At 58.1% G+C, this 18,984-nt stretch overlaps 2 protein-coding genes across 2 annotated transcripts in view; one reads left to right on the top strand and one right to left on the bottom strand.

Moving 5' to 3' along the window:
• Positions 1-9,471, bottom strand: part of tmem259 (transmembrane protein 259) — a 10,619-nt gene extending 1,148 nt beyond the window's left edge. The window contains 13 exon segments of the mRNA XM_068743331.1: positions 1-533; positions 1,006-1,105; positions 1,632-1,764; positions 1,852-1,935; positions 5,983-6,040; positions 6,123-6,223; positions 6,329-6,451; positions 6,525-6,635; positions 7,125-7,269; positions 7,642-7,800; positions 7,802-7,951; positions 8,307-8,643; positions 9,391-9,471. The exon segment at positions 1-533 is cut by the window's left edge and continues 1,148 nt beyond it. Coding sequence (XP_068599432.1) covers positions 1-533; positions 1,006-1,105; positions 1,632-1,764; positions 1,852-1,935; positions 5,983-6,040; positions 6,123-6,223; positions 6,329-6,451; positions 6,525-6,635; positions 7,125-7,269; positions 7,642-7,800; positions 7,802-7,951; positions 8,307-8,522 — 1,913 coding nt within the window. The 5' untranslated portion in view covers positions 8,523-8,643; positions 9,391-9,471.
• A 1,257-nt stretch (positions 9,472-10,728) lies between these two features.
• med16 (mediator complex subunit 16) lies at positions 10,729-17,405 on the top strand. The gene is made up of 15 exons (XM_068743752.1): positions 10,729-10,867; positions 10,926-11,033; positions 11,107-11,276; positions 11,347-11,628; positions 11,706-11,855; positions 11,900-12,023; positions 12,092-12,247; positions 12,312-12,529; positions 14,074-14,280; positions 14,348-14,558; positions 14,731-14,864; positions 14,936-15,128; positions 15,209-15,425; positions 15,555-15,638; positions 17,103-17,405. Exons 1-15 carry the CDS (start codon positions 10,729-10,731, stop codon positions 17,227-17,229), a joined length of 2,520 nt encoding a protein of 839 aa, XP_068599853.1. The 3' UTR covers positions 17,230-17,405.
• The last annotated feature ends 1,579 nt before the right edge of the window (positions 17,406-18,984 follow it).

Here is an 18,984-nt window from a genome sequence, read left to right on the forward strand (position 1 = left end):
TCCGTACCCGGACCCTCTGAGGGGGGGCAGTCTGTCTGGGGGCGGGCTGTCTCTGAAGGCCCCGCCTCTGTCGGCTGGAGCCCCCTGATTGGAGGACTGGGTGGAGGATTGGTGGTTTTAATTCCTACTGAAACAACGCCGGGCTCTCCTTCACCTCCTCCCATCCTGACCTCGGCTGACCCTGATGACCTCTGACCTCCCGAATCGCCCCGCCCATCGACGGGGTCGGTTGAGGGAGGTGGCTGGTCGGGGGTGGACAGAGCTTCAGTGATGATGGCAGCCGTCTGAGCCACCCAGTTTAGCTCCGCCCTCACCTCCACGGCAGCCCCTCCCCCTGCTGGGGAGGCGGCCGGGGCCCGGGGGTCCGCCGGAGGAGCCGGGTCGGTGGCGGCGCTGTGGTTGTTGTTCAGGTTGTCCTGCAGCGCCGTCTGGTTCTGACCCGCCTGCTGGTTCTGCAGCAGCATCTCCTGGATCCGGATCTGCTGGAGGATGGCAGGAAGCTCGTAGTGGTGGAAGAAGTAGACCATGGAGTGCTGCGGGAGGAAGAGGAAGAGGAAGAGGAAGGAGGGACAAACAGGATGTGACCCGACAGTCAACGAGAGGCGGAGTCAGCGAGCACGTCGACACTGACCCGTCAAAGATAGTACACAAAGCGTGAAACTCGTGTATTTAGCTGTACTACTGTTTTACTACTAAACTGTGTACTCTGAATACGTTACACTGTGTGCTCTGAATACGTTACACTCTGTGTACTCTGAATACGTTACACTGTGTGCTCTGAATACGTTACACTCTGTGTACTCTGAATACGTTACACTCTGTGTACTCTGAATACGTTACACTCTGTGTACTCTGAATACTTTACACTCTGTGTACTCTGAATGCGTTACACTCTGTGTACTCTGAATACGTTACACTCTGTGTACTCTGAATACGTTACACTCTGTGTACTCTGAATACGTTACTCTGTGTACTCTGAATACGTTACACTCTGTGTACTCTGACCTGGATGAAGAGCCAGGAGGTGACCAGCGCCAGGCTGCTGTACTGCCCGTTGAAGCGGTAGTGGTACGCGTAGAACGCAAAGTGGTACAAGTAGAAGAACCTGCAGAGAACCACCAGAGGACAGGAAGTGATCAGCGGTTTACCGGGAAGCGGTCGGCAGTTTACCGGGACGCGATCGGCAGTTTACCGGGAAGCGGTCGGCAGTTTACCGGGAAGCGATCGGCAGTTTACCGGGAAGCGATCGGCAGTTTACCGGGAAGCGGTCGGCAGTTTACCGGGAAGCGATCGGCAGTTTACCGGGAAGCGATCGGCAGTTTACCGGGAAGCGATCGGCAGTTTACCGGGAAGCGGTCGGCAGTTTACCGGGAAGCGATCGGCAGTTTACCGGGAAGCGATCGGCAGTTTACCGGGAAGCGGTCGGCAGTTTACCGGGAAGCGATCGGCAGTTGACCGGGAAGCGATCGGCAGTTTACCGGGTTACAGGAGGAGCTCTGTAAACCGGTTTGAAGCGGTTTTTACCAGCAGCGGTTCATTTATGGACTCAAACTACATTCATCTGGATCATCTGCTGAAGAGCTTTCAGTCAGGAGCCAATGGGGCGAGCCGGAGCGGGCCGTGTGACTCGCCTCAGCCAGTGGCGTTTGCCGGTGTTGGTGTGGCAGCAGATGGCGTCGTATTGATCGGCCAACCACACGATGAGAATGATGTAGAAGGCCGTCGTGGTGTCGTTGAAGAACTCGGACATGATGGCCTCCATACCTGGACAGGGAGGGACAACCAATCAGCTGGACGGACTCGGGAACCCGGGTGACCTCTGACCTTTGTCTCGTCTGGCTTGAAACTTACCGACGAGGGCCAGGATGACGGTGAGAAGAGGGGCTGCTGGGAAGGCGATGGTCATGTTCATCTCCAGCATCTGAAGAAGGTCCACTGAGGGGGACAAAGCGAGACCAGGTCAACGCCGAGCTAAACACAAAGCGTCCACTGAGGGGGACAAAGCGAGACCAGGTCAACGCCGAGCTAAACACAAAGCGTCCACTGAGGGGGACAAAGCGAGACCAGGTCAACGCCGAGCTAAACACAAAGCGTCCACTGAGGGGGACAAAGCGAGACCAGGTCAACGCCGAGCTAAACACAAAGCGTCCACTGAGGGGGACAAAGCGAGACCAGGTCAACGCCGAGCTAAACACAAAGCGTCCACTGAGGGGGACAAAGCGAGACCAGGTCAACGCCGAGCTAAACACAAAGCGTCCACCGAGGGGGACAAAGCGAGACCAGGTCAACGCCGAGCTAAACACAAAGCGTCCACTGAGGGGGACAAAGCGAGACCAGGTCAACGCCGAGCTAAACACAAAGCGTCCACTGAGGGGGACAAAGCGAGACCAGGTCAACGCCGAGCTAAACACAAAGCGTCCACCGAGGGGGACAAAGCGAGACCAGGTCAACGCCGAGCTAAACACAAAGCGTCCACTGAGGGGGACAAAGCGAGACCAGGTCAACGCCGAGCTAAACACAAAGCGTCCACTGAGGGGGACAAAGCGAGACCAGGTCAACGCCGAGCTAAACACAAAGCGTCCACTGAGGGGGACAAAGCGAGACCAGGTCAACGCCGAGCTAAACACAAAGCGTCCACTGAGGGGGACAAAGCGAGACCAGGTCAACGCCGAGCTAAACACAAAGCGTCCACTGAGGGGGACAAAGCGAGACCAGGTCAACGCCGAGCTAAACACAAAGCGTCCACCGAGGGGGACAAAGCGAGACCAGGTCAACGCCGAGCTAAACACAAAGCGTCCACTGAGGGGGACAAAGCGAGACCAGGTCAACGCCGAGCTAAACACAAAGCGTCCACCGAGGGGGACAAAGCGAGACCAGGTCAACGCCGAGCTAAACACAAAGCGTCCACTGAGGGGGACAAAGCGAGACCAGGTCAACGCCGAGCTAAACACAAAGCGTCCACCGAGGGGGACAAAGCGAGACCAGGTCAACGCCGAGCTAAACACAAAGCGTCCACCGAGGGGGACAAAGCGAGACCAGGTCAACGCCGAGCTAAACACAAAGCGTCCACTGAGGGGGACAAAGCGAGACCAGGTCAACGCCGAGCTAAACACAAAGCGTCCACTGAGGGGGACAAAGCGAGACCAGGTCAACGCCGAGCTAAACACAAAGCGTCCACCGAGGGGGACAAAGCGAGACCAGGTCAACGCCGAGCTAAACACAAAGCGTCCACTGAGGGGGACAAAGCGAGACCAGGTCAACGCCGAGCTAAACACAAAGCGTCCACTGAGGGGGACAAAGCGAGACCAGGTCAACGCCGAGCTAAACACAAAGCGTCCACTGAGGGGGACAAAGCGAGACCAGGTCAACGCCGAGCTAAACACAAAGCGTCCACTGAGGGGGACAAAGCGAGACCAGGTCAACGCCGAGCTAAACACAAAGCGTCCACTGAGGGGGACAAAGCGAGACCAGGTCAACGCCGAGCTAAACACAAAGCGTCCACCGAGGGGGACAAAGCGAGACCAGGTCAACGCCGAGCTAAACACAAAGCGTCCACTGAGGGGGACAAAGCGAGACCAGGTCAACGCCGAGCTAAACACAAAGCGTCCACCGAGGGGGACAAAGCGAGACCAGGTCAACGCCGAGCTAAACACAAAGCGTCCACTGAGGGGGACAAAGCGAGACCAGGTCAACGGCGAGCTAAACACAAAGCGTCCACCGAGGGGGACAAAGCGAGACCAGGTCAACGCCGAGCTAAACACAAAGCGTCCACCGAGGGGGACAAAGCGAGACCAGGTCAACGCCGAGCTAAACACAAAGCGTCCACCGAGGGGGACAAAGCGAGACCAGGTCAACGCCGAGCTAAACACAAAGCGTCCACTGAGGGGGACAAAGCGAGACCAGGTCAACGCCGAGCTAAACACAAAGCGTCCACTGAGGGGGACAAAGCGAGACCAGGTCAACGCCGAGCTAAACACAAAGCGTCCACTGAGGGGGACAAAGCGAGACCAGGTCAACGCCGAGCTAAACACAAAGCGTCCACTGAGGGGGACAAAGCGAGACCAGGTCAACGCCGAGCTAAACACAAAGCGTCCACTGAGGGGGACAAAGCGAGACCAGGTCAACGCCGAGCTAAACACAAAGCGTCCACTGAGGGGGACAAAGCGAGACCAGGTCAACGCCGAGCTAAACACAAAGCGTCCACCGAGGGGGACAAAGCGAGACCAGGTCAACGCCGAGCTAAACACAAAGCGTCCACCGAGGGGGACAAAGCGAGACCAGGTCAACGCCGAGCTAAACACAAAGCGTCCACTGAGGGGGACAAAGCGAGACCAGGTCAACGCCGAGCTAAACACAAAGCGTCCACTGAGGGGGACAAAGCGAGACCAGGTCAACGCCGAGCTAAACACAAAGCGTCCACTGAGGGGGACAAAGCAAGACCAGGTCAACGCCGAGCTAAACACAAAGCGTCCACCGAGGGGGACAAAGCGAGACCAGGTCAACGCCGAGCTAAACACAAAGCGTCCACCGAGGGGGACAAAGCGAGACCAGGTCAACGCCGAGCTAAACACAAAGCGTCCACTGAGGGGGACAAAGCGAGACCAGGTCAACGCCGAGCTAAACACAAAGCGTCCACCGAGGGGGACAAAGCGAGACCAGGTCAACGCCGAGCTAAACACAAAGCGTCCACTGAGGGGGACAAAGCGAGACCAGGTCAACGCCGAGCTAAACACAAAGCGTCCACCGAGGGGGACAAAGCGAGACCAGGTCAACGCCGAGCTAAACACAAAGCGTCCACCGAGGGGGACAAAGCGAGACCAGGTCAACGCCGAGCTAAACACAAAGCGTCCACCGAGGGGGACAAAGCGAGACCAGGTCAACGCCGAGCTAAACACAAAGCGTCCACCGAGGGGGACAAAGCGAGACCAGGTCAACGCCGAGCTAAACACAAAGCGTCCACTGAGGGGGACAAAGCGAGACCAGGTCAACGCCGAGCTAAACACAAAGCGTCCACTGAGGGGGACAAAGCGAGACCAGGTCAACGCCGAGCTAAACACAAAGCGTCCACCGAGGGGGACAAAGCGAGACCAGGTCAACGCCGAGCTAAACACAAAGCGTCCACCGAGGGGGACAAAGCGAGACCAGGTCAACGCCGAGCGAAACACAAAGCGTCCACCGAGGGGGACAAAGCGAGACCAGGTCAACGCCGAGCTAAACACAAAGCGTCCACCGAGGGGGACAAAGCGAGACCAGGTCAACGCCGAGCTAAACACAAAGCGTCCACCGAGGGGGACAAAGCGAGACCAGGTCAACGCCGAGCTAAACACAAAGCGTCCACTGAGGGGGACAAAGCGAGACCAGGTCAACGCCGAGCTAAACACAAAGCGTCCACTGAGGGGGACAAAGCGAGACCAGGTCAACGCCGAGCTAAACACAAAGCGTCCACCGAGGGGGACAAAGCGAGACCAGGTCAACGCCGAGCTAAACACAAAGCGTCCACTGAGGGGGACAAAGCGAGACCAGGTCAACGCCGAGCTAAACACAAAGCGTCCACTGAGGGGGACAAAGCGAGACCAGGTCAACGCCGAGCTAAACACAAAGCGTCCACCGAGGGGGACAAAGCGAGACCAGGTCAACGCCGAGCTAAACACAAAGCGTCCACTGAGGGGGACAAAGCGAGACCAGGTCAACGCCGAGCTAAACACAAAGCGTCCACTGAGGGGGACAAAGCGAGACCAGGTCAACGCCGAGCTAAACACAAAGCGTCCACTGAGGGGGACAAAGCGAGACCAGGTCAACGCCGAGCTAAACACAAAGCGTCCACTGAGGGGGACAAAGCGAGACCAGGTCAACGCCGAGCTAAACACAAAGCGTCCACTGAGGGGGACAAAGCGAGACCAGGTCAACGCCGAGCTAAACACAAAGCCCTTTTAATGGCGGCGCGTGGCCACGCCCCCTTTGCGTGGCCGTGTGGACACTCACCGATGAAGACGAAGATCTGGTGGTGAGAGTATCTGAGCAGCATGGACACGGACAGCGTCTGAAAAACAGCCAGCGCAAAGGAGGCTTTCAACTCAAACGGATTCTCTGACTCCGCCCCCAACACCTGGACAAGGACGTACAAATATGACCATGATGACGAACGCCGCCAGGTAGGAGGTTCTGGCCATCCACATGCTGACGAAGCGGTAATGTTCTCCAGACACCACGTTCCTCAGGAACCCTGCAGAGAACCACGCCACCACTGATGATGTCACAGACGTGTGAGGAAGGACCCGGTTCTGGACCCGGTTCTGGACCCGGTTCTGGACCCGGTTCTGGACTCTACCTTTGTTCTCCTCGTTCTCCGCCAGCGCCTTCACGCTGGACATCAGGATGTCGTCGTAGCCCAGGAACTCGTCCAGCAGGAAGCGGCTGAAGCCGTCGCCGAAACACTCGTCCTTCATGGGGTCTGGACACACGCAGGCAAAGTCATGTGACCGCTGCCCTGAGGTCAGGTGACCGTCACGCGGCCGGCGTCTCACCCAGCGTGACCAGCATGACGGGGATGTGGAGTCTCTGCCTGGTGCTCTGGGACAGACGCAGGAAGCCGTACTCCAGGGAGTACTCCACGATGTACTCCTCCTGAGGCCACGCTGAAACGAGAGGCGGCGTTACGCCACGCACACACGGGCAGCAACGCAGCGGCGCCCGGCGGGGGCGGGGGCGGGGACGGGGGCGGGGCGGCCCGGGCAGACTGAAACGAGAGGCGGCGTTACGCCACGCACACACGGGCAGCAACGCAGCGGCGCCCGGCGGGGGACGGGGGGCGGGGACGGGGGCGGGGCGGCCCGGGCAGACTGAAACCTGGACGATTACATCAGCCCTTTCAGAGTGACATCATCGCCAATGAGAGGGAGACCCCAGGTTAGCTCTGAGGCTAATGCTCGCTAGCACGCGTACAAAGGTAATAGCAAAGCTAATATGTAAATTCAGCTGCTGCTGATGGCGTCCAATCACATGCCAGCGCTGCTGATGTGACAGCTGACGTCTGGCTCTGCTGCCCCCTGCTGCTGCGAAGGAGGAACGTTTACCTGCTCTGATCATCTCCAGCTCAGACACCTCCTCCTGCAGGAGCTGCGTACCTTTAGTGGTCTGACTGAAGGACACGTCCTGGCTTCCATTCACTCCTCCTGCTCCTCCTCCTGCTCCTCCTCCTCCTCCTCCTGCTGCTCCTGCTCCTCCTCCGAGCAGAGCCGGCTTCAGGCGAGGCTCCATGTCCAGCTCAAACTGCAGGAGAGAAACAGAAACGAGCTGAACGACTGACTTCCTGTCCACTGGAGCCGCCCAATCCTAGAGGGGCAGACGGGATCCAGAAGAAACCTTCTCCCTCTGTGAGGAAGATGAAGCTCTGATTCTACAAAGACCCGCTTCCAGAAGTAGCCCTGGATCATTCCAGACTGGGATCCAGAGAAATCCTCTGGAGGAAAAGCAGGAACATCCCAGGAAGCAGAAGCTGGATCCGGTTCTCAGCGGGTCCCAGGAACCAGAAGCTGGATCCGGTTCTCAGCGGGTCCCAGGAACCAGAAGCTGGATCCGGTTCCCAGCGGGTCCCAGGAACCAGAAGCTGGATCCGGTTCTGGTTCTAACGTCTCCACTCACCTGCACTGAGCTGTTGTCAAACATCTCCACGGTCATCTCCTCCTCATCCTCCTCTTCCTCCTGCAGCGCCGCCAGGCTAAGCCTCGCCAGCCGTCCTCCTGCGTCTCCTGCTCCGTCCTCCAGCGCCCCCTGGAGGCCCGAGGAGTCGTAGTGCTGCAGGGAAGACGGCGGCCCGGCTGGAGTTCCTCTGGATCTCCACCCGCAGGATGCCGTCGCGAGGCCAGCGCTCCCTCACCACCTCCAGACAGTTGATTGGGGAGCGAGAGAAGGCGATGTGGATGTAGGCGAGGATGAAGAGGACGAAGAGCGCCTGACGAGAAGCAGTCACAACCATCAGAGGAACCATATTGATCAGGCCTCCATGCTGGACGGCTCGATAAAGATCTCCGTAGCAACGCCCTCGCCTCGTTGCTACTAGCACTAGCCTCACTGACGCCATCCCGACTTCCTTAGCTTTACGCTAATGAGCAAATAAAACGTGAGATTTTAGCCCGTCTGGAACCTGACGATGGAAGCAGTAGTACATGAACGGTGTACCATTTACAGGAAGTACTGCAGTACTGATTCTGTGGCAGTGGCACGACAAGAGCAGCAGCCGACGGTACCGGGTTCCCGTACCCGGTTCCGGTTCCGGTCCCTCCATCCACCTGAAGACACCGCCTCACCTTGAGCAGGACGAAGAACTCGAAGACCCTGAAGGACGGCGGGAACAGTCGGGCGTATGTGACGGCCATCTTGAAGAAGAGCGCGTGGAACAGGCGGTCTCGCACGTTGATCAGCGGGTTCTGGTTCATGTTGGGGTTCCTGACCCGGTTGGGGCCCATGTTGTTGTTGTTGTTGTTCAGGGGGGCGTGGTTGTTGTTGTTCTGGTTCTCAGACATGGTCTCTGATCTCGTATTCAGCTCACACAAACAGCTGATTCCAAGTCAGCATGGCCTCCCAGTGAGAACGGTTCTGACCTCTGACCTCGGATCAGGTGAGGAAGCTCCGACCGGGCTGGATCTGGGACAGACAAGCAGCCGAGAGAACATTGATTATTGATCAACTGAGGTGTCTGTCAAACCGGGGGGACCTCGGGACAGTTCTGGGAGCAGTCTCTCCCGTGAGCCGGTCTCAAACCCGGATAGATCCAGGATCAGGAACCGAGACGAAGAGGAGGAGGAAGACGAGTCAGCAGCAAGAGCAGAGGGAACGGAAGAGTTCAGGGTTAGCCTGAGGCTCCACCTCCACCATAATGAAACGACTGAAGGTGATCAAAGCTTATCACCATTTGATTGATCCGTCTATCTGTGATGTCACTGCGCCTGGATCAGTCTTGAGTAAAACATCTGGAACCGTGCTTTTTGTCGTCTGTGGTTTATAAACTACCATTTCTTGAATTTTCTACACAAATCCATCCAAATGAACCCGACTCTGCATATTGATCACAATGATAAGTCTCCGTCATCCCACCAAAAGTCAAAGTCCTCATTTAAATGTTTTAATTTAGAAACTAGATATTGTTTAGAATTATTTTTTATTGCGGGAACAATTACAATGCGCAGGCCCCTGTGCCTAACCCCCCATCCACAGGGAGTGTATTTGTGATGTATAAGTACACGTACTTGTACAACAATGTGTATTTTTACCAGCAGGAATAGTAAAAGTTGGTTGTCCTGCTTGTTTTGAGGCCTGCTGTTAAACTACAGCGCTACACACCTGTGCTCGTTAAACTGCAGCTAGCATTAGCTTTAGCCTTAGCCGCCCTACCTGTTATTTACTGCGTAGCTTCGCCCATGCTAACGCCGCGTCCTCCGCGTCCTCACCAGAACCCGCAACAGCATTGCGTGCCAAAGGAGCCGAGGCTAGCTAAACAGGACTAGCAGCGCCGTTAGCTTGCAGCTAGCCAGTCTCGAATCGAGTCTGACGTCATTTTACTTTACTATTAAAATAAATTACTGCGTTTGACTATTCAGGAGCTCCAACACGAAGTCCGAGCTGACGTTCACCGAATAGAAGATAAACGTTAACGTAAACGAACATCCGACTGACGGTCGGACTGAGACGGAACCGAGGAGCGGAAGTACGGGTCCTGAATAAAGCTAATCCCAGAGCGTTGTCTGTTAGGCATCACTTCTTCTTCTTCGGTTCTCATGGAGTTACTGAAATCTGTTGCGTTTCTGTTATCTTTAATAAACAATAGAGCACAATAAATTTCATATTCACTGCAAACTACGCCATTGTGTCAAAAACAGTCTGCCAAAATACGCTATTGAAATTACTCCGGGTTCTGGAGACCGCCGATTGATGCGCCTGTGAGACTAATCTGAGGGAGTAACATTTAAATGCGTTGTCCCGCAGCGCCGTACCAGGTAGTCACAAACTACCGGAAAGCTATTGATAACGCGAACATGAATGATAACGCGAAATACTCTTGAAACACACCGGAAACAGGTTAACCGTTTGGACAAAGTTTGTGCGACTTTTGTGATGATTCATTCTTTTATAGACAGGCACAAATACGAACACCCCAAAAAGCTTTTGGGTCCTTTTGGGTCCTTTTGGGTCCTTTGAACTGAATGAATAGTCTCACCAGCCAATGGTTTCTGTTTCTTAAGGAGTCGTAATTGCATTTACTTACGTTCTTTGTATTTTTTTGTATAGAAATTGAAGTTAATAATTTAAGACATACATTTTTTTTTAAAATCTGGTTACGATCTGATAATCCAAGTAAAGGTAAGCTAGCAGTAGCGGCTCTCTGACAGGCCGGTATTAATAATCACACGCAGTCTGTCCCCGCGGACGCGAGATGCCGGTTAGTCCCGGTTAGTCCCGGTTAGTCCCGGTTAGTCCCGGTTAATCCCGGTTAGTCCCGGTTAATCCCGGTGTTCAGGCCGTTCATGCTGGGGGAGAAGCCTCCTTAAACTCGCTTGTTTTCCCGGTAGAATGTACCGGTAGCCTGAGGACAAAACAATCAACTTCACCGATAAGGATTGACTTTAAGAACATATAAATATAAATATAAATATATAGTGTTGGAACTCTTGAAGGTTGTTCTCACCTCAGCAGGTTCGCGCACCTGTCCCTGCTTTCTTCTTCGGTGGTGTCATGGAGCTGGCGTACGTGTGCGAGTGGGAGAAGCGTCCCAAGAGCACCCACTGTCCCTCCATCCCGCTGGTCTGCTCCTGGTCCTGCGGGAACCTGGTGGCCTTCACCACGGACCTGAAGAACGAGGACGACGACAAAGGTCAGGGACACGCCCGGCTCCGCCTCCCCCAGGTGTGTAACCCCCGTGTGTGTCTCAGGTGTGAGTCACATGATCCACATCATCGACACGGAGCACCCCTGGGACGTTTACTCCATCAACTCCGGACACACTGAGGTCATTTCCTGTCTGGAGTGGGACCAATCAGGTGAGCCCGTGTCTCGGCGTGCCCCGCCCGTGGCGTGCTGCTCTCGGTGTTCACCGTCCCGGTCTGTGTCGAGGCTCGAGGCTGCTGTCGGCGGACGGCGACGGTCGGATCAAGTGTTGGTCGATGTCGGATCACCTGGTGAACAGCTGGGAGAGCGTCCTGTCCAGCGCTCTGGACGGCGATCCCATCGTGGCGTTGAGCTGGCTGCACAACGGCGTCAAGCTGGCGCTGCACGTGGAGATGGTAACGAGCCGAGCGACGGCAGCGCCCCGCGGAGGTCGGAGGTCAAACTGAACGTCCTTCTCTGCTTCAGTCGGGCTCCACGAACTTCGGCGAGAAGTTCTCCCGGGTGAAGTTCTCCCCGTCGCTCACGCTGTTCGGCGGGAAGCCGATGGAGGGCTGGCTGGCGGTGACGGTGAGCGGGCTGGTCACCGTGGCGCTGCTGAAGCCGGGCGGCGCCCTGCTGACGGCCGGCGAGAGTCTCTGCCGGCTGAGGGGACGCGTGGCGCTGGCCGACATCGTCTTCACCAGCGGCGGGAACATCGTGGTGGCGGCGACCGACGGCAGCAGCTCGTCCCCCGTCCAGTTCTACAAGGTCGGAGCCCGGAGGGGGGCCGGTTGTCATGGCGACGGCCCCGGTTCACCACCCTCTTCCTCGTCTTCCTCGTCCAGGTGGCGGTGAGCGTGGTGAGCGAGAAGTGCCGCATCGACACGGAGCTGCTGCCGTCGCTCTTCCTGCGCTGCACCACCGACCCGCTGAGGAGGGACAAGTACCCGGCGGTCACGCACCTGAGGTTCCTCACCCGGGAGAACTCTGAGCAGGTGAGCGCCGGCCCCGGGGAGCACCCGGGCCACCGGGGGGCGCTGACGCGTGTGCCTTGCAGGTCCTCCTCTGCGCGTCCAACCAGAGCGGCAGCATCGTGGAGTGTTGGTCTCTGAGGAAGGAGGGACTTCCTGTCAACAACATCTTCCAGCACCGGTCGCCAGTCGGTAAGACGCACGCCGCTCGGGCCGGTCCTCGCACGGGGACTGGGTTTGACCTCTGACCCCCGCCGCAGTCGGGGAGAAGCAGCCGACCATCCTGAAGTGGAGGATCCTGACGAGCACCAGCGACCTGGAGCGAGTATCGGCCATCGCTCTGCCCAAACTGCCCATCTCCATCTCCAACACCGACCTGAAGGTGGCGTCAGACACCAAGTTCTGCCCCGGGCTCGGTGAGGAGACCGTCCGACGGGACGCGCCCGGTGGGGACAGACTCGTGACCAGCGTGTCCCTCAGGCCTGGCTCTGGCGTTCCACGACGGCAGCATCCAGATCCTGCACCGCCTCTCCCTCCACACCATGGGCGTCTTCTACGGCTCCGCCCCCTCCAGCCAGAGACCCGGGGACGAGTCCGCCATCAAACGCCAGAGAGGCGGGGGCCCCGCTGTCCACTTCAAGGCCCTGCAGTTCTCCTGGACCTCTCTGGCGCTGGCCGGGGTCGACGACCACGGGAAGGTGAGGACAGGTCCGGTGGCGCCGCCCCGTCCGTAGGCGTCCCGTCCGTAGACGTCCCGTCCGTAGACGTCCCGTCCGTAGGCGTCCCGTCCGTAGACGTCCCGTCCGTAAACGTCCCGTCTGTAAATGTCCCGTCCGTAGGCGTCCCGTCTGTAAACGTCCCGTCCGTAGACGTCCCGTCCGTAGACGTCCCGTCTGTAAACGTCCCGTCTGTCGATGTCCCGTCCGTAGGCGTCCCGTCCGTAGGCGTCCCGTCTGTAAACGTCCCGTCTGTAAATGTCCCGTCCGCAGGCGTCCCGTCTGTAAATGTCCCGTCCGTAGGCGTCCCGTCCGTAGACGTCCCGTCTATAAACGTCCCGTCTGTAAATGTCCCGTCCGTAGGCGTCCCGTCCGTAGGCGTCCCGTCCGTCGACGTCCCGTCTATAAACGTCCCGTCTGTAAATGTCCCGTCCGTAGGCGTCCCGTCCGTAGACGTCCCGTCCGTAGACGTCCCGTCTGTAAACGTCCCGTCTGTAAACGTCCCGTCTGTAAACGTCCCGTCTGTAAACGTCCCGTCTGTAAATGTCCCGTCCGTAGGCGTCCCGTCTGTAGACGTCCCGTCCGTAAATGTCCCGTCTGTAAATGTCCCGTCCGTAGGCGTCCCGTCTGTAAACGTCCCGTCCGTAGACGTCCCGTCTGTAAACGTCCCGTCTGTCGATGTCCCGTCCGTCGATGTCCCGTCCGTAGGCGTCCCGTCTGTAAACGTCCCGTCCGTAGACGTCCCGTCTGTAAACGTCCCGTCTGTCGATGTCCCGTCCGTAGGCGTCCCGTCCGTAGGCGTCCCGTCTGTAAACGTCCCGTCTGTAAATGTCCCGTCCGCAGGCGTCCCGTCTGTAAATGTCCCGTCCGTAGTCGTCCCGTCCGTAGACGTCCCGTCTATAAACGTCCCGTCTGTAAATGTCCCGTCCGTAGGCGTCCCGTCCGTAGGCGTCCCGTCCGTCGACGTCCCGTCTATAAACGTCCCGTCTGTAAATGTCCCGTCCGTAGGCGTCCCGTCCGTAGACGTCCCGTCCGTAGACGTCCCGTCCGTAGACGTCCCGTCCGTAGACGTCCCGTCCGTAGACGTCCCGTCTGTAAACGTCCCGTCTGTAAATGTCCCGTCCGCAGGCGTCCCGTCTGTAAATGTCCCGTCCGTAGGCGTCCCGTCCGTAGACGTCCCGTCTATAAACGTCCCGTCTGTAAATGTCCCGTCCGTAGGCGTCCCGTCCGTAGGCGTCCCGTCCGTCGACGTCCCGTCTATAAACGTCCCGTCTGTAAACGTCCCGTCCGTAGGCGTCCCGTCCGTAGACGTCCCGTCCGTAGAGGTCCCGTCCGTAGACGTCCCGTCCGTAGACGTCCCGTCCGTAGGCGTCCCGTCCGTAGACGTCCCGTCCGTAAATGTCCCGTCTGTAAATGTCCCGTCCGTAGGCGTCCCGTCTGTCGACGTCCCGTCCGTAGACGTCCCGTCTGTAAATGTCCCGGCCGTAGACGTCCCGGCCGTTGACCTCTTGTTGTCTCCGCTGCAGCTGCACATGCTGCGTGTGTCTCCGTCCATGGGGCAGGTGCTGGAGCTGAACACGGCGCTGCGCCACCTGCTGTTCCTGCTGGAGTACTGCATGGTGACGGGCTACGACTGGTGGGACGTCCTGCTGCACGTCCAGCCCACCATGGTCCACAACCTGGTGGAGAAGCTGCACGAGGAGTACATGAGGCAGAACCAGGCCCTGCAGCAGGTCAGCAGGCCCCGCCCCCGGCGCCCCCCCCCAGGAGGCGGCCGCTAAGCACCTCCACCTGTCTCAGGTCCTGGCGACTCGCATCGTGGCTGTGAAGGCGTCTCTCTGTAAACTGTCCACGGCGACGGCGGCCAGAGCGTGCGACTTCCACGCCAAGCTGCTCCTCATCGCCATCAGCTCCACCCTCAAGTCTCTGCTGAGGCCACACCTCCTCAACAACCCCGACAAGAGTCCAGGAGACCGGCTGACGGAGATCTGCGCCAAGAACACGGACACAGGTGAGACGGCGGGGCGGGGCGGGGCGGCGAGGACCGCCCCTGACCCTGCCGGTGGGCGTGACCCTGCCGTTGGGCGTGGCCCTGCCGTTGGGCGTGACCCTGCCGGTGGGTGTGACCCTGCCGGTGGGCGTGGCCCTGCCGGTGGGCGTGGCCCTGCCCCGTTCCTCCGCAGACATCGATAAGGTGATGATCAACCTGAAGACGGAGGAGTTCGTCCTGGACGGCCCCCCCCTCCAGTCCCTGCAGCAGCTCATCCAATGGGTGGGCGACTTCGTGCTCTACCTGCTGGCCAACCTGCCCAACCAGGTGAGCAGCCCCGCCCTCTGAGACGTGAGGAGTTGCTATGACAACCCCCCCTCCCCCTCCTGCCCCCGCAGGGCTCCGTGGTCCGGCCCGGCTTCGGCTTCATGCGGGACGGGGCGTCGCTGGGGGTCCTGCGGGAGATGCTGGTGGTGATCCGGATCTGGGGGCTCCTGAAGCCGGGCTGCCTGCCCACCTTCACCGCCATGTCGGACACGCAGGACAGCCTGCAGCTGCTGTTCCGGCTGCTCACCCGGCTGTGGCTCTGCTGTGAGGCTGGGGGGGGGGGGGGGCGGGGCCGGGGGTGTGGGCCCCGCCCCCTCGCTGACCCTCTGACTCCTCCCCCTCAGCTCGGGACGACGGCCCCCCCCAGGACCCCGACGAGGCTCTGGTGGACGAGTGCTGCCTGCTGCCCAGCCAGCTGCTGGTCCCCAGCATGGACTGGCTCCCGGTGAACGACGGCGTCGTCGCCAGGCTGCAGGGGAGGCAGCCGCTGCGCCTGCAGTTCGGAAAGGCCACGCCCCTTCCTGGGCCGGGCTGCCCCGCCCCGCTGGAGGTCTTCTCCAGGTAACGCACCGGAAGGAACCGGGACCAGGAACCCAGACCGGATCCAGACTGAACACTGCGTGTGTGTGTGTGTGTGTGTGGGGGGGGGGGGGGGCGTGTGTGTGTTTGTGTGTGTGTGTGTGTGTGTAGGAGTCCTGGGTCTCAGAAGACAGACAACCTACGTTGTGTCCACATGGGCGTTTCCCCCACCGAGGAGAGCAAGGCATGCACCAGGTGAGTCCACAGGAAGTGATGTCACACACCTGCAGAATAAAACATGAATAGCACGTCGTCTCCCCGTTGTGTTGACGTCGTCTCCCCGTTGTGTTGACGTCGTCTCCCCGTTGTGGTGACGTCGTCTCCCCGTTGTCTCCCCGTTGTGTTGACGTCGTCTCCCCGTTGTCTCCCCGTTGTGTTGACGCTGTCTCCCCGTCGTCTCCCCGTTGTGTTGACGTCGTCTCCCCGTTGTCTCCCCGTCGTCTCCCCGTTGTGTTGACGTCGTCTCCCCGTTGTCTCCCCGCCGTCTCCCCGTTGTGGTGACGTCTCCCCGTTGTGGTGACGCTGTCTCCCCGTTGTCTCCCCGTTGTGGTGACGCTGTCTCCCCGTTGTCTCCCCGTTGTGTTGACGTCGTCTCCCCGTTGTCTCCCCGTTGTGTTGACGTTGTCTCCCCGTTGTCTCCCCGTTGTGTTGACGTCGTCTCCGCGTTGTGTTGACGTCGTCTCCCCGTTGTGTTGACGTCGTCTCCCCGTTGTGGTGACGTTGTCTTCCCGTTGTGGTGACGTTGTCTCCCCGTTGTCTCCCCGTTGTGGTGACGCTGTCTCCCCGTCGTCTCCCCGTTGTGTTGACGTCGTCTCCCCGTTGTGTTGACGTTGTCTCCCCGTTGTCTCCCCGTTGTGGTGACGCTGTCTCCCCGTTGTGTTGACGCTGTCTCCCCGTTGTGTTGACGCTGTCTCCCCGTTGTGTTGACGTTGTCTCCCCGTTGTCTCCCCGTTGTGGTGACGCTGTCTCCCCGTTGTGTTGACGCTGTCTCCCCGTTGTGTTGACGCTGTCTCCCCGTTGTGGTGACGTTGTCTCCCCGTTGTCTCCCCGTTGTGGTGACGCCGTCTCCCCGTTGTCTCCCCGTTGTGTTGACGCTGTCTCCCCGTTGTCTCCCCGTTGTGTTGACGCTGTCTCCCCGTTGTCTCCCCGTTGTGTTGACGCCGTCTCCCCGTTGTGTTGACGCCGTCTCCCCGTTGTGTTGACGCTGTCTCCCCGTTGTGTTGACGCCGTCTCCCCGTTGTGTTGACGTTGTGGTGACGTTGTCTCCCCGTTGTCTCCCCGTTGTGTTGACGTCGTCTCCCCGTTGTCTCCCCGTTGTGGTGACGTTGTCTCCCCGTTGTCTCCCCGTTGTGTTGACGCCGTCTCCCCGTTGTGTTGACGTTGTCTCCCCGTTGTCTCCCCGTTGTGTTGACGTTGTCTCCCCGTTGTCTCCCTGTTGTGTTGACGTCGTCTCCCCGTTGTGTTGACGCCGTCTCCCCGTTGTGGTGATGTTGTCTCCCCGTTGTGGTGACGCTGTCTCCCCGTTGTCTCCCCGTTGTGGTGACGCCGTCTCCCCGTTGTCTCCCCGTTGTGTTGACGTCGTCTCCCCGTTGTGTTGACGTTGTCTCCCCGTTGTCTCCCCGTTGTGTTGACGCCGTCTCCCCGTTGTGTTGCGTTCAGGTGCGGCTGCGTGACGATGCTGCGTTCTCCCAACAAGACGAACGCCATGAAGCAGTGGGAGCAGCGCTGGATCAAGAACTGTCTGTGTGGAGGGCTGTGGAGGCGGATCCCTCCGACGGTCCCCTGAACGCATCGCAGGCATTGATGTCAGTTCTTCTGTGTGTAAATAAAGTTTGTTTTGTATTTGGTTTCCAATAAAACCTTCAAAATAAAAGCTCTGTTCTTCCTGGTGCAGCTTCTAGCTTTAGCACAGATTTAAGCTGGAACAACAGAAGAGACTAAACGGGGACAGAGGACAGGAGACAGGTCCGTCCATGAGAGTCCAACGTCTCGTGTGTCTCTGTGTGTCTTTGTGTGTCTGTGTGTATCTCTGTGTGTCTCTGTGTCTTTGTCTTTGTGTGTGTCTGTGTGTCTTTGTGTGTATCTGTGTCTAGGTGTGTCTCTGTGTGTCTTTGTGTGTGTCTGTGTGTCTGTGTGTCTGTGTCTTTGTGTGTCTCTGTGTGTCTCTGTCTCTGTGTCTTTGTGTGTCTAGGTGTGTCTCTGTGTGTCTGTGTGTCTAGGTGTGTCTCTGTGTGTCTTTGTGTGTGTCTGTGTGTATCTGTGTGTCTCTGTGTCTTTGTGTGTCTCTGTGTGTCTTTGTGTATCTGTGTGTCTCTGTGTGTCTTTGTGTATCTGTGTGTCTTTGTGTGTCTCTGTGTGTATCTGTGTGTCTCTGTGTCTTTGTGTCTCTGTGTGTCTTTGTGTGTCTCTGTGTGTGTCTCTGTGTCTTTGTGTCTCTGTGTCTTTGTGTGTCTCTGTCTTTGTGTGTCTCTGTGTGTCTCTGTGTCTCTGTGTGTCTTTGTGTGTCTCTGTGTGTCTCTGTGTGTCTTTGTGTGTCTTTGTGTGTCTCTGTGTCTTTGTGTGCGCCGTAAATGAACAGCGGGGTTCCGTGAGGTCAGTGAAGGCATCACAAAACATGTCTTCACTTTCTTCTTCGTCTTGTCTGCGGACATTGGTTGCGTCTCCTCACTCTGCTGCCCCCCGACGGTTGCTGGAGGTACTGCAGCAGATTGGACGCTTTCAGTGCACGGAAGCATGAAATAAAATTGTTATTATTATTATACTTCTTTACATAAAAAGATTTATTAAACAGAACTTGTTCTCCGATGATCCGAGCTACAAACACAAATGTTCCGTTTGTCACAGCTTCATCTCTCTCTCTCTCTCTCGCTCTCTCTCTCTCTCACACACACGCACACACGCAGATGCGCGCGCGCGTCGTGCAGCAGCAGATCGCCATAAAACGGAACAGTCGCGGATCTGCGCTGCATTCTAGAGAGAACAGATCCTCCATCGGGACTATCGGCAACAGAACCGGGACCGGAACCAGAGCGGGTCGGTGGTCTGAGGTGCGTGTGTGTGTAGGTGTGTGTGCGTGTAGGTGCGTGCGTTTATCCTCTGACGCATTTCTACCTGCATCAGACGATAAAACACGGACTCAGAACCGAGCCGGTCCACCCCGAGGCGTGATCACTGCGGTACCGTCGGTCTGTCCGTCCGCTTCGACCGAAACGCTGCGTTTAAACCCCGCCCCCGATTGGTCTGACGTTCAGGTGTAAAGATGTGACGCGTGTTCTCTGTACCCTATTGGACATGATCCTGGGGGGGGACCTGGACCTGGATCCTGGGGGGAGCCAGGATGAAGATGAGCTCTGGTGATGGGGGGGGTAGACCTGATTCCAGGGGGGGCAGTTCCTCCCACCAAGCGGGTCTAAGCGCCGCGCGGAGCTGGATCCAGGCTGAACGGCCCCCCATGGACCCGGGTCCGGTTCAGAGGATCGTCCAATCACGTCACTACAAAGACATGAAAACAAAGCCAAATAAGGAGCGTCCTGTGAAAGGC

Source organism: Brachionichthys hirsutus, chromosome 9 (assembly GCF_040956055.1).
Source record: "Brachionichthys hirsutus isolate HB-005 chromosome 9, CSIRO-AGI_Bhir_v1, whole genome shotgun sequence".
Taxonomy (NCBI): domain Eukaryota; kingdom Metazoa; phylum Chordata; class Actinopteri; order Lophiiformes; family Brachionichthyidae; genus Brachionichthys; species Brachionichthys hirsutus.